Genomic DNA, 12,727 nt, shown 5'->3' with positions numbered 1-12,727 from the left:
AGCGCGGCCAGCGAGCCAGCAATCTTGTCGCGGCCTTGTGCCATCGCCCTCCTCCCGACAAAGCTAGCTGGACACCGACATATCCAGACTCGGCATTGCTCTATGCCGCTCTTTGTCGGCTGCATTCATTGTGAAGTCTTCATATCAACTTACCCATTCGTCTCATGCTCTTGTGCATCTGGTATCAACTCCTCTGCGCCCTCCATGGCCACTGCCGTCGGGCTGGGCGCTGGCGAAGGGGGTTCCGCTTGCTGGCCGCAAGTTTGCGATGCGCTGGCGGGATTGGCTCAAGTTCCATCGTTGGCATGAAAGCATGACCACGGCAGCACTCTGGAACATTCATTCCGTGTCATGAGATCTGCTGTGAATGCGAACCAGCTCCTGTGACCACCACAGTCATATATTGTGCGGTCTTTACACTCGTCACATGTGCCATGTGCTCGTGTCGTTCTTTGAGTTTCGCAAATAGAAGCTCCACTACCCACTAGCGCGATCCAATCCCAGGGCAGGCGCGGCGCGGCTGCCGATCTGCGCTAGAAGCTTAATCGATAAGGTCCACTAGTTAGCCGCGCTTCTCTTGGAACGATTTTCAGGCACCACACCCACAAACATCATGTTCCGAGGCGAAAAGGTCCATATCGATCTCGGCTCAGACAGCGAGAATGACACGGCGCAGAAGCCCAACATATTGCCCGGCGCATTTGTGGGAGATGTCTTGGAGCGCGCTCCTGCCGCGCCCAAGCCACCAAGCGCCCCTGCCTTGAAGAGTAAAAGCGGCTTTCCTGGGCACCAAAAGCGCAACGTGGTGAGCCGCTTCAAACAGCAAAAGTCGTCAACTCCGGCTGCAGAGTCTAAGCAGCAGTCCTCGAGTATCAGCCGCACCGATAAAGATGCGTCGAGTGGCAAGCCGAAGTCATGGGAAGAGGGAGAGAAAGAGCGGATAGATCGCGAGAACAATGACAAATTGGCAGCAATGTCTGCTGAAGAGATCGAGGAGGAACGCAGAGAGCTAATGAACCAGTTCAGTCCAGCGCTATTACAGAGGCTTCTCATGAGAGGTGATGTGGCGAGTGGGAGTGAGGAGACAGACCTTTCACTTCTACCTGGCGAAATTCGAGAACGACCGAGCGAAGCGCCTCTGCCGGCGCCAGATGCCGTGGAGATTGGAGTGCCTGACGTGAAACCTCGCGAGAAGCCTGCAAAATCAGTTGCCTTTGCAGAGGAGCCAGAATTCGAAGACGCAAATGGTCAAGAAGATGTGAAACCTCAAGAAGAGGAAGTTTTGCCACATGACAGCGTCCACTTTCCACGACCAGATCAACCTCCTGCCCTCGACCCATCGTCAGACACATTTCTGGAAGACCTGTATCAGAAGTACTTTCCATCTCTGCCCTCAGATCCAGATAAGCTGGAATGGATGCAAACGTCTTCCGCCAAGAACACGTATGATCCCAGCGCAGACGCACTGAACGCAGGTGACGTGCGGTTCTCCTTCAGAGGCGACATCATACCACCAAGCAAAGCGAAAGAGATCCCAGTCACACTTGGCCTTCATCATCATGGCGATGCGCCTGAAGCAGCGGGCTACACGATCGCAGAACTGGCACATCTTGCGCGATCTAGCTATCCGGCGCAAAGATGTATCTCATTTCAGACACTGGGACGCATACTCTACAAGCTCAGCAAAGGCGAATTCGGTGACCCTGGTGAGCCCGAGCATGTACTGGCTGGTGATGTCGTTGAAGGTCCAGAAGATACCTTCGGTGAACTAGCACGAGGTCTGTGGCGAGAGGTGGAACGGCTACAAGTTATCCAGATTCTCGTAGATGAAAGCGAAGGAAGAGGAGTCGATGGCGGAAAGCACATGAGCGCAAAGGCCTACGCGACAGAAGCAGTATGGCTCTGGCGAAAAGGCGGAGGTCGCAGATGGGATGCAAAATAGAACCCCAACCCCACTTCAACACGAACCGCATCTACAACGCCGCCTTCTCCACAAGCGCCCACTTCCCATCTCTCTCCCTACTCCTAACCTTCCCATCCCTCTCCAACTTCCTCAAAACCTGCTTCAACCCGCCCTCCGCCGGCCCCCAAAGATGCTCCGGATACTTCGCATAAATCACCTTCACAATCTCCATACTCCCCCACCACTCATCCCCACTCGGACTCTTCCTCCCCAAAACCTCCAAAGCCTCTACTTCCCTCTGCTTCCGATGCTGAATATACTCTTTAATTTTCCCCTTCCCATCCTCAATCACAACCCCATGACTCGGATATGCCCGTCCCTCAAACCCATCCGCTTCTAACATAATATTCAGCGAATTCATGTATGCGGTGAGGTCTTCGAAAACTGCAGTCCCGTGTCCGAGGACGTTGTCGCCTGTGAAGAGGGCTTTTTCTTCTTCGAGGATGAAACACATATGATCCGTCGTATGTCCCGGAGTATGTAAAGCTCTCAATTTCGCTCCTTCGACTTTGAAAATTTTCCCATCTTCGAAGCCTGATTGTCCTGCATCGGGATTGTTTTTCCAGATCTTCAAATTCTTCCCTTCCGCTCCCAAGAGTTCTTTAACGTCGTTGACTCCACCAACATGATCCGGATGCCAATGCGTCAAAATCACACTTTCGATTTCCACATCTCCTTCGTCATGTAAAACTTTTGCGAGACTTTCTTTCCAGATTGGTAGACCTTCTGCTGTGTCGATGAGGATGCGACGTTTTCCTGTGCCGATGAGATGGGTGTTTGTGCCTTGGAGGGTGAATTTCGAGGGGTTTCCGCCTAGGATTCTTATGACGCGGGGGGAGAGACGTTCGATGTTCGGGATGTCGGGAAGTTGTTCGGTCATTTCGATCTTGTTGTTTGAGAAATCTCTTCTGGGTTGATTGTTCTTGAGGCTGGAAAGTTTGGAAGTCCGGTCTGTTCTTGTCTTGTTCGAAATAACAAGAAGTGGCGAGTAGCAGCAACGGAAATGATTGCCGAATGAGATCCGAAGTGGAAGTCTTGCTGCGGGGGAGTGATGCAGAAGAAGCGAGGTCATCTACGTCTTGAATTCTTGGGCATGTCTTGTGCAGTCAGAGGTGCATATATACTTGGAAGCTTGACGTTGACACCGGAAAGCGATTGCGACCATGATCAGTCAGCATTGCTCACAAGGTAGCTGAAGTGAAGAAGGCGCAATCGAGTCTAGCCGAGGCCTGGCGTGCCGAGCTAGCGGAGAGCTCTAACGCCGAGCCATATCTTTCCGACATTTCAGACATACATACTTACTGTTACTGAGACAATAACTAGGGAATGATTGGATGCGTTATGAGTTGTGACTTCTGTACATGAACCTATATTTTCAGGCAGCCGGAATGTGGTATCTAGTAACGCTGAATTCCGTCGCCCTCCAAGGACTTTGCGCGCGAGAAAGCGCCTAGGATGCAACGCACTTTCTCTCCACAATACTGAGCGCTCGTTGAAAGCTATCATATATCATGACGCAGCATCACGAGTCAAGCAAAGCTTACTAAGATCTGTTGTACGTGCCGAGTCGGGCGAGGATGTCTGCCATGTTCGGCGGTGCAGGAGGCAATCCTGAAGGTGGTTGCTGAGCAGCCGCTGAAGCCTGTGGAGGTCCTGGAGGATACTGTCCCTGATACTGTTGCTGCTGTGGAGGCGGGAAGCCGGGTTGTGCATACGGATGAGCACCAGGTACCTGAGGCGAAGCCGTGCTCAGAGTGGATAGCAGATTTTGCAGGTTGCTTGCGTCTGCTTTGGGTGGATATCCTGGCGGGTATCCTGGGGGCGGAGCGTGAGGCGGTGCGGCATTATATGGCGCCGGCGGTTGTCCGTAGCTGTGAGGATATGCCGATGGAGGAGGCGCACCGTATTGCGCCGGTGGCGGCTGCTGTTGGTATGGATATGCTGAAGGAGCTTGTCCTGACGGCGCGTATTGAGCAGGAGGGGCAGCATATGATGGTGTGCTCGGAGGTTGCGCAAGGCTGTTCCTCTCTCTCATGACCAGCTCGGCGCATATGGGAGGATCCAGATTGTCGTACTCCTCGAACTGAACATCTCTGTTTCCTCCCGCGCGCTTGAATATTGTTAGGCCAATTCTGCCAGTATCCTGGTTGACGCGTCTCAACTTGCTGATAGCAAGTACGCCTTCCACAATCTGCCGCCTAATGACCGCATCCTCGTTCAGTCGAGCAGATATTGTAAGCACATCAACCCGCACACCGCGAGAGGAGAAAGCTTTCTCGACCCACGACAAGAAGTCGCGCTCCAACCCTTCAAGGGCGATGATTTGCACCTCGGGCACGTCTCGAGGTTGTCTCCGAGGGAGTGGCAGGTCGTCGTAATCGGGCGATCGACGTGAACCGTGATCTCGATATCTGTCGTCTCGTCCATAGCCGGGAGATCTGGATCTCGTCCGGTATCTGTCATCGCGCCTCCTCCCATAGTCGCGAGGCGAAGGCGATCGGTTGTAGTTTCTTCCGCCGTCTCTCCCACGACCCCTGCCATTCGAATTGCGATCGTTCCGTCGATTGTCGTACGGGGAGCGTGAGCGGCGACCTTGATTCTGGTTCTGTTGCTTGTCGCGCGGCGGCTTCTGAGGTTTGCTAATCTCAAGGTCTTGTTTGGTCAGTTTCAGCCGCTATGTCTGCATATTCACTGCCAAACTCACGTATGCGTTTGTCACGGATCTGTCGCCCTTGCTCGGCGCTCAGTGCGCGCATGCAATCCTCGACCCTCAGAAATTGGACGAATCCGTACGCCTGCTTGATCGATATCTGTGCAATCTCTCCGAAATGATGGAAGACGTGGAAGATGTCGCGTTTCGTGACCTTTTCGCTAGAAAGGTTCCCTGGCGGGGCTGTTAGCTTGATGGCAAATGATGAAATTAGCAAAGGCACTCACCGACGAAGAGACGCGAACCTGGAGGGAACTGGTCCCATCGTGCTTCGTTTACGTAGCGACGCTCCTCATTCATGAAGTAGTCATATTTGCGTTGAGTCTCGGGCGTCCACGGGATGTCCTCTGTGCCTGCAAGCGGACTATGCTCGCGAGGTTGCTCTCGTGTCGGCGTGAACTGAGGCTGTTGCTGCGGCTGCTGCTGGGCAAATGGAGTTGACCCAGTGTTGGTCGCAGAGACTGGGGATTGCTGATTTTGGTATTGTTCGTTCTGACCAGATGTCGCTTGATTCGAAGCCGCTCCCACAGGTGGGACGAAATTGTGACTCTGTGCATCCGCAGCGTTTCCGGTGCTGTTGGCGCGATTGTGCGCTTGTACTGCTGGATTCGCGGCATGTGGATGATAGTCGCGGATATGTTGCGAATGAACGTAGGCTGCATTGATCAGCGGCTGATCTTGTGGAGGAGGTCGAGGTGGAAGACCACTAGGTGAGGCGAGACCGGCCAAGGACGCAGCAGGGTCTGCTTGAGACTGGGATGGAGAGAGGGCGGAGGCCGCATCCGGGCCATTGTTTGTAGGCGTGGAATTGGCTGCGGGTGCAGCAATGGAACTCGAAAGCTGGTCCAGCAAGGCCTGAACGTTGACTCCGCCAGGGATTGGCGTGGACTGCGACGGCTCGGTCTTCACCTCACTCGCTTGCAAGGCATTGGCATTCTGTGCGAATTCAGCTGCACTGGCGCTGGGATCGGCAGGTGCATCCTGAGTGGATGTGATATGAGGCTTGTTGTCGTTGTGATCACTAGAGTCGGCGTTGTGTGAAAAACCGTTGGAATTGGTGGTTTGAGCATCAGCTCCATTCGTAGCTGTCTCGGTACTATTTGAGGCATCATTGCCGTTCTGTTGCGCGCTGCTCTCGTCTCGATTCAAGTCATCGCCATTTCCGCCGGTCGAGTACGGAGAGGGGATGGTGACGTTTTGGTCGTCTGGGTCGCGCCAAGCTCCTGGTCGAAGCTCGGTGTCGTGCATGGCCGCATTGTTCATGTGCGGCTCAGCTTGATTGAAACCGACATCCATCATTTTATCCAGAACAGGGATGGACGTGGGCTGAGGGAAATGTAATGGCTTCGGAGAAGCGGGAGAAAGCAGAGCGGGCTCACTGCGTAGCCAGGCCTCTTCGGGTGGTTCTGGTGGTGCTGAAGATCCAGTGTCGTTGGTGGTCATCGGGATCAAAGGCGCATCCTAAGCGCAGCGCGAGAGACGGTCTGAGAGCATGGCAGAGTTAGGGACGAACGACGAGGAGCGGTGGTCTGGGCGACGATGACTGGAGTTCACAGCGCTGGGCTCTGGGGCTGGAAGTGGTGGTGGTGGTGGTGGTGTGCAGGGCAGACACAGAGACGTTCAACAGCAAACGACCACGAGCGCGCCAGTGGTTTGCCGCGTACAGCGCAGCACGAGCAGCGAGGCGTTGGCGGGCCAAGATCTGAGCAGTATTTACCTGGATGGTGATGGTGCTGGAGGGCGGTGGTAGTGTTCAGCGAGGAAGAGCGCCTGCGATGTGGCGGTTGTCGCGGCCCGGCGTATTGCGCGAGAGAGGCTTTCCAGGCGAGCACAGTGTGGAGACGACGAGCCGGATGATGCACGACGCGCGCGAGGAGAAGAGTGCGCTGTTATGGTATGGCGTGGATGGCGATGGTGATGTCTGGAGGATGATGATGGCAAGACCTTTCACGACATGCGCGCACATGTACTTGCCGCAGAAAACTCGCGCCACGCAGTCGTGCTTGCCCTTCGCTTTGTGCCAAGCATTGCGCGGGAGCTTGACTCGATCAGGCAGGAGCTAGCTCACTTTCGGCAGCATTATCCCGCGCCAAAAGTGCGCCTGCGACACACAGCTTGAACTGCTGCACGAGCTGTACTTCATGGCATTGCTGTTACGCACGACGTTCCGTGCTGCCAAAGCTGCCACTCCTGCGCCGGCATGGGGCATCAGACAACACGCTGTCAAAAGAGGCGGCGATGTCGATGAAGCAGAGCTCCAAGCAGCTCGCCAATGGCTCTCCAAACTTGACCCGGACACGATTCCTAGAGACATTTGTGAAGTGAGCTTCTCACGATCTTCTGGTCCAGGCGGGCAGAATGTCAACAAGTGAGCAGTTCACACGAATGAGGTGAGCCAGACACATGACTGATGCAGCGATAGAGTCTCGTCCAAGGCGACACTGCGCATACCTTTACCCTCACTGTTGCAGCGAGTGCCGAAAGTGATGCATGCACCAATTGCCAACAGTCGCTACCACGCTGCCAAATCCGACCACCTTGTCATTCAAGCCGACGATTCGCGAAAGCAGAACGACAATGTCAATGCATGCTTCCGCAAATTGCATGATCTGATCGTGCAGGCAGGCCGTCAGATGGTACCTGGCGAGACCAGTCCTGAACAGATGAAGCGGGTCGAAGAGCTTCAGAAGTCTGAGGCTGGAGCGCGGCGCAAGATGAAGGAATATCAGAGCAAGAAGAAGAGCGCACGCAGAGGTGGGAGGGGAGGTGACGATTGAAGTCATCGGAGTCTCAGCACGTCACAGGCCAACAGTATCACCCAAGCCTTCCGGCAAAGGTGATGAGTAAGATTCGACCTCAATGTCACAGCATCTTCGACAAGATGACTTCAAATCACTCGAAAGCCGACATTACCTGGCGGGTTGTGTGCTATCTCCATGGTTGCACGGCTCCTCTTGCCAAGGCATACAGCTTTGTGCGCGGTAGTGGCGAAGAAGAAAGATGCTCCGCTTGACGAGTACTTCACCATCTGCGCATCGCTAGCACGCTTGTCACGCGCAGATCGCGTACTCGTTACGGGGCATGAGTTTCTTTGGAAGTTCCGCGGCCAGCAAAGCAGCAATGGTCCACAGAGCGCAAGCGCCCACGGCTCACTCACCATGGCCTCCAGACCCAACACCAACACGAACAACAACCTCCACCAGACTCTTGTCACTGCTCCTCCTTCGTCAAGAGCAGCACGGAAGTGTGTACAGAGTCCAGGAACTTTCCACCTGGCGTATATCACTCTACCGCGCTGCATCTGCTATGTCGCCGAGGACTTGAGCAATGGTGCACAGATCCCAATTGTGCCAGTCACCAACATCTTTCCGCTCTGCAGTCAGGTCGTTGAGGTGCTCTAGGAGCGCTTGACTGAGGCTATCTGGAGAGCATGGGATGGCAGGTGCTTCCGCCACAAGATGGCAATCCGGCGTACCTGTTCATGGGCGAGCGCATAGTCCGGGCTCGGCTCTTCATAGAGTAAAGCTGCCAGCAACGTGCTGGCTAACGAGCCCACGTCCGGATTCAGCAAGCTGGTTTCAGCTTGTCGGGTGCATTTAGCCTGTCAGGACAATTGCGGACATCGCCATGCGATGCGGTCATTGGAGCATCAACGCGATACTCCTGAGGGCTGGTACGGGCACTCGCTTCGAGCTCTACGAAGACGTGTTCGGCGGCGCTTCGCTCTTTCCTGTCATCGAGCCCATGTCTTTCGAATCGCCGGCGCACTCAGTCGACCTAGCAGGCGGCCTGACGGTCGATGAAAAGCAGCTCAGACGTTGTTGCTTAGGTCCCAGTCAGCAATGGAACTTGTCTGTGACTATCTAATATAGCGACACCTGAACGTGCTTCCACGGAACGCGCTTCCACGGAACGCGTCTCCTTGAGCAATTGAAGACCCCAAATGCTATGCAAGCAAAACAAATTTCTCATCACTTTTTCACCCACTGTCCTCGCGTTCCCACCATTGAAATCTATCAACATTGTTGCTTCCTTACGACTGCCGTGTGCGCGGCTCGGCCAGAAGGTCGGCCCGATGGTCGCGCATTGGAGCTCTTGCTTGCTCGTGCAGCAAGCACGCTGCTCTCTTTGACAAGAATTGCACGGGGTGAGGAAACACGCCGCAGGTCGATGTGACGGCCTTTGATTGCGACAATGGTCGAATGCCTCTGAGCTCGGCCTGACAATGATGTTTATCGCCAAGTCCATCCCGCTGCTGCTATGATGATGCGGCCAGATGCCGTCCAGATCGAAGAAGAACTGACATCATCATTATAGTCGTCATGAGGAGCTGCCATTAGTCGTCTGGTTGATGTTGTAGCAACGATTGACCTTGTTGAGATCTACTAATTCGACTATATCAACAATGCCACCAAAGAAGAAAAGCGGAGCGAGTAATCAGAAAGAGGCCAGCGGCCACAAAGATTCCGCAACCAAGCAGGAGAAAGATCCCGAACAGCAAAACACTTTGTCCAAGAAACGCAAAGCTAACACAGAATCTGAACAACCTGTAAAGGCCTCCCGACGCTCTGCTCGAGGCACGCCAAAACCAAAGCCATCCCATTCGCAATTACTCAATTACCTACTATCCCACGATGCCGAAGCCCAATGCCGTCCACCAGACGAAACGGAAGACATTGAATCCAGAGGAAAAGACATCAAAACCTACTCTTCATCAGTCCTCAATCCCTTCGAAGAGCTCACATGTGCCATGATCCTCTCTCGACCTATCTCCCATCGTCTAGGCCTCCGATCGATTCGAACAATCCTCAATTCGCCATACTCGTTCAATAGTGCCTTGGCAATCAAGAACGCTGGAGAAGAGAAAGTCACGCAGGCATTCTATGATGCGAGAACACAGCATAAAGATAAAACGGCTGCGCAGTTGTATGAGTTGGCGAATACGGTGTTGGAGAAGTTCACCGCGGCAGAAGGGGACGAGCAAGGGACGCAGTTGGGAAGAGTGCTTAAGGAGCATAAGGGTGATGTTGATGAGGCTGTGGAGGAGTTGAAGAAAGAGATTAAGGGCTTTGGTGCGACTGGGATTGAGATTTTTCTTCGTCGGGTGCAATGGCTCGAGGGGTGGGATGCAAGGTATCCGTATGTGGATTCGAAGACGCAGAAGGCTCTTGAAGAGCTTGGTTTGCCTTCTGACGCCAATGATCTCCGCGACGCTGTTGAGCAAGAATGGAAGACGCTGAACACGAAGCATTTGGCTGGCGAGGATGAAGCTGGTCGGAAGCGCAGAGCGTTTGTGGTGATTTTGGTAAGAATCGTCATTCGAATGTCGTTGTACAGAGGGACTAATCGTGATTATAGGAGCGTGCATCGACAACACTTCTGGAGAGCAAGGTAGACGATGTTTCTGCGGCAGCAGCAGCATTTGCTTCGGAGACTTGATGGAGCGGCTTCGCGTGCAAGATCAGGATCAACGTTTAATGTATAGCACTATTTGCTTTGAACTCGTAAGCCAAGCAGCAGACGTCTCGATGTACTTCCGTGCGCGCTTCGAAGGACACCTTTCCAGCTGAATCAATACCATCTCAAGACCGCCCTCGTGCATCCAAGGCGCAAGCATGGGTATAGCTGATTGTGAAGTTCGGTACAACAGACAACAGCTCTCGACCGAGGCACCAAAATCCTACTCCAATATCCACAATGTCCACAAGATCTCAGCACCAACCACTGCTCAGAGAGTTTGGCGAACCGACCTATTGGAAGACAAGGTTTGAGACCACTGGCTCGTACCTGATTTTGGCTCGAAGCACATGCAAATGCAAATGCGATCGTCGGCTCTCAAATCATGCGTAGGAGTCGAGTCCGAAGGGTCGTCCATGCGTGAGGAGTCGTCCAGTGTTTGGTGCACTGTAACTGCGGCACCTTTCACTGTCAGCTGCAGCTTGCGGTAGGACATGGTGAGCAGAAAAGGAACTGAAGATGTGAATTTCATTAACTTTGGTATCGTCTTCTCATGAGGCTCGTCTGGTGCAAGCTTTGAAACTGGTGTGACTGAGCAAGTAGCAGTCAAATAACAAAATGGGTATATTATCAACATGGCGCGCAAGCAGTCCGCCTTCCACTCCTCATCGCACCGGCGCAGGAGCTGGTACTGCCGCCGCCGGAGGTACAGGAGCAGCAGCAGGTGGTGCTTGTGCGGGCAGTCCTTGTGCTGGCGGAGCTGCTGGCGGTGCTTGTGCTTGCGCAGGCGGAGGAGCAGCAGGTGCCTGTTGTCCCTGCTGTGCTTGCGGTGCTTGCTCTTGCGGTCGCTTCCCGTCTGCTGGCGCCTTACTACACTCCGCCAAATCCTGTAATAGATCCCCAGCATGTACATCAATCACGCCGGCCTTCCCATCCTCAATACCAAACGACAAAAACAGCGGATCATCAACATATCCATGATACGTCTGTCCCTTGTTCTTCCAGCTCATACTCGTGAAGAATATTTGCTCCGTGTGCCCCTTTGGAATCTGGTCTTCGTGGCCACGATATTTCGGACTGCCGGAATCTGCGGTGAAAGGACCGCGACCGTAGACCCAGTAAGGTCTTTGGCCGATGGCGTGGATGGGGAAGGGGGAGGTGCGTTTAAAGAGCATGATGTAAGGTTCGTAGATTCCGTGGAATTCGCGCCAGGCTTTCCAATGGAAGATCGTCATGATGAAGGTGTTGCTGTCGGTCGGAGTGCACGTGGGATCTGCGCGGGCGCACATGGTGATGGAGAGGGAGTTGGTCGCTTGATGGATCCCTTCTGAGGCGTATTCGTAGTGTTCGACCGGGGGCATGAAAGCATTCATGCAGCGCGCATCGGCTTCTACGGTTTGGGGAGCGAGGTCCTCGCCGACGTTTCCCACAGGACCAAGAGCTGCGTAGGATCGTCTGGGCCAGAGGTCGTTGTGAACGTAGACGCCTCCTTTGTCGTCCCAGAAGACGAAGAAGTTCTTCTCGAACACGTGCCAGGGCTCAGGTCTCTGCAGTTCTGTTGCTTCCTTGAAGTATGCGATATCTGCTTGTTGGCCTGCTGCCTGGAAAGGTGGCAGCAACATTCTCCCGTCATGCATCCAGATTCCTAGACAAGCATGGGCAGACTGAGATCCGTACATCACGTATGGTGCATCTGGGCCATAGAACATGCGAGCGTCTCGCGGTCCTACTACCAAATTGATCCACGCATTTCCTTCTGTGCAGTTGCCGACAATCGACTCGGTCACCTGCATCACGGTCGGTGCCTCAGAGCAGACCAGTTTGTCCATGAAGAAGCCAGCAGTGCAGACCAACTCCTGATGCTCCGCCGTCATCTCGTCCGATCTCTCGTGTTGCGCCAGCACGACCCATCGATCAGGCTCCGTGGGATGCGGTAGCAAATTGGGATTGTATCCTGCCTCACCTCCCAACCAGACAAGCCAATACTTCTTCTCTGGCGAGGTCATCGAGTAGATCTTGCGATAATGTGGTGTCCGCCGCCCGTACATGTCCACTCCCGGCCCTTCATCGATGTCGTGAACCGGCGGCGCATTGTTCTGTGTAGGCAACAAAATGCCGCCCGCGACTTGTTGCGCAGGAACTGGATTCCCAGGCTGCACAGCTCCCGCAGGTCCTGCAAGTGGTGGGCTGTCCGTTCCTCCCAGAGTCGCCTTGAACGCCTCGAAATGGATCGTATCTGCACCTCTGCTGCCGAAGATGTAAGGCGCGTAAATGATGCTCAGGAAGATCAGCGTGGAAATCGTAATCACCCAGAACCTTCGCGTCCGCACGCGTGGTGGCAGCAGCGCCGTCGCGTCCTTGAAATCCCTCGGATCCATATCCGTGAGCTGGTGTTGTCAAAGGCAAACAACAATGCCATCCTCCGATGTAGTCAAGTCAAGAAGGAAAGAGAACACAAACAAGAGTTAATTTGCCTGGATCATCGTGCTCGGTGTGGCTGATCGTCTCAATGGCATGTTCCGCCGCGTGCGTTGCTCTGAAGCTACCGACGGGCGTGGCCAGAACGTACCATTTCTCCGCAAATGATAGGCGGGGAT

General features: G+C 54.1%; 7 protein-coding genes across 7 annotated transcripts; 4 read left to right on the top strand and 3 right to left on the bottom strand.

The window, feature by feature from the left end:
- Window positions 1-613: 613 nt before the first annotated feature.
- Window positions 614-1,942, top strand: RHO25_002339 (uncharacterized protein; the record flags this gene model as incomplete). The annotated part of the gene is made up of 1 exon (XM_023594810.1): window positions 614-1,942. One exon carries the CDS (start codon window positions 614-616, stop codon window positions 1,940-1,942), a length of 1,329 nt encoding a protein of 442 aa, XP_023458597.1.
- A 31-nt stretch (window positions 1,943-1,973) lies between these two features.
- Window positions 1,974-2,843, bottom strand: RHO25_002338 (uncharacterized protein; the record flags this gene model as incomplete). The annotated part of the gene is made up of 1 exon (XM_023594811.2): window positions 1,974-2,843. One exon carries the CDS (start codon window positions 2,841-2,843, stop codon window positions 1,974-1,976), a length of 870 nt encoding a protein of 289 aa, XP_023458545.2.
- Window positions 2,844-3,506: 663 nt separating this feature from the next.
- RHO25_002337 (uncharacterized protein) lies at window positions 3,507-6,116 on the bottom strand (the record flags this gene model as incomplete). The annotated part of the gene is made up of 3 exons (XM_023594813.2): window positions 3,507-4,615; window positions 4,668-4,847; window positions 4,901-6,116. 3 exons carry the CDS (start codon window positions 6,114-6,116, stop codon window positions 3,507-3,509), a joined length of 2,505 nt encoding a protein of 834 aa, XP_023458595.1.
- A 698-nt stretch (window positions 6,117-6,814) lies between these two features.
- RHO25_002336 (uncharacterized protein) lies at window positions 6,815-7,450 on the top strand (the record flags this gene model as incomplete). Its single annotated transcript, XM_065602232.1, has 2 exons — window positions 6,815-7,041; window positions 7,096-7,450. 2 exons carry the CDS (start codon window positions 6,815-6,817, stop codon window positions 7,448-7,450), a joined length of 582 nt encoding a protein of 193 aa, XP_065458304.1.
- A 381-nt stretch (window positions 7,451-7,831) lies between these two features.
- RHO25_002335 (uncharacterized protein) lies at window positions 7,832-8,074 on the top strand (the record flags this gene model as incomplete). The annotated part of the gene is made up of 1 exon (XM_065602231.1): window positions 7,832-8,074. One exon carries the CDS (start codon window positions 7,832-7,834, stop codon window positions 8,072-8,074), a length of 243 nt encoding a protein of 80 aa, XP_065458303.1.
- A 1,004-nt stretch (window positions 8,075-9,078) lies between these two features.
- On the top strand, window positions 9,079-10,112 carry RHO25_002334 (uncharacterized protein; the record flags this gene model as incomplete). Its single annotated transcript, XM_023594814.1, has 2 exons — window positions 9,079-9,978; window positions 10,032-10,112. 2 exons carry the CDS (start codon window positions 9,079-9,081, stop codon window positions 10,110-10,112), a joined length of 981 nt encoding a protein of 326 aa, XP_023458544.1.
- Window positions 10,113-10,795: 683 nt separating this feature from the next.
- On the bottom strand, window positions 10,796-12,508 carry RHO25_002333 (uncharacterized protein; the record flags this gene model as incomplete). Its single annotated transcript, XM_023594815.2, has 1 exon — window positions 10,796-12,508. One exon carries the CDS (start codon window positions 12,506-12,508, stop codon window positions 10,796-10,798), a length of 1,713 nt encoding a protein of 570 aa, XP_023458547.1.
- Between the last annotated feature and the right edge of the window lie 219 nt (window positions 12,509-12,727).

Source organism: Cercospora beticola, chromosome 2, assembly GCF_033473495.1.
Source record: "Cercospora beticola chromosome 2, complete sequence".
NCBI lineage: Eukaryota > Fungi > Ascomycota > Dothideomycetes > Mycosphaerellales > Mycosphaerellaceae > Cercospora > Cercospora beticola.
This window is presented reverse-complemented; position numbering and strand designations above follow the sequence as displayed.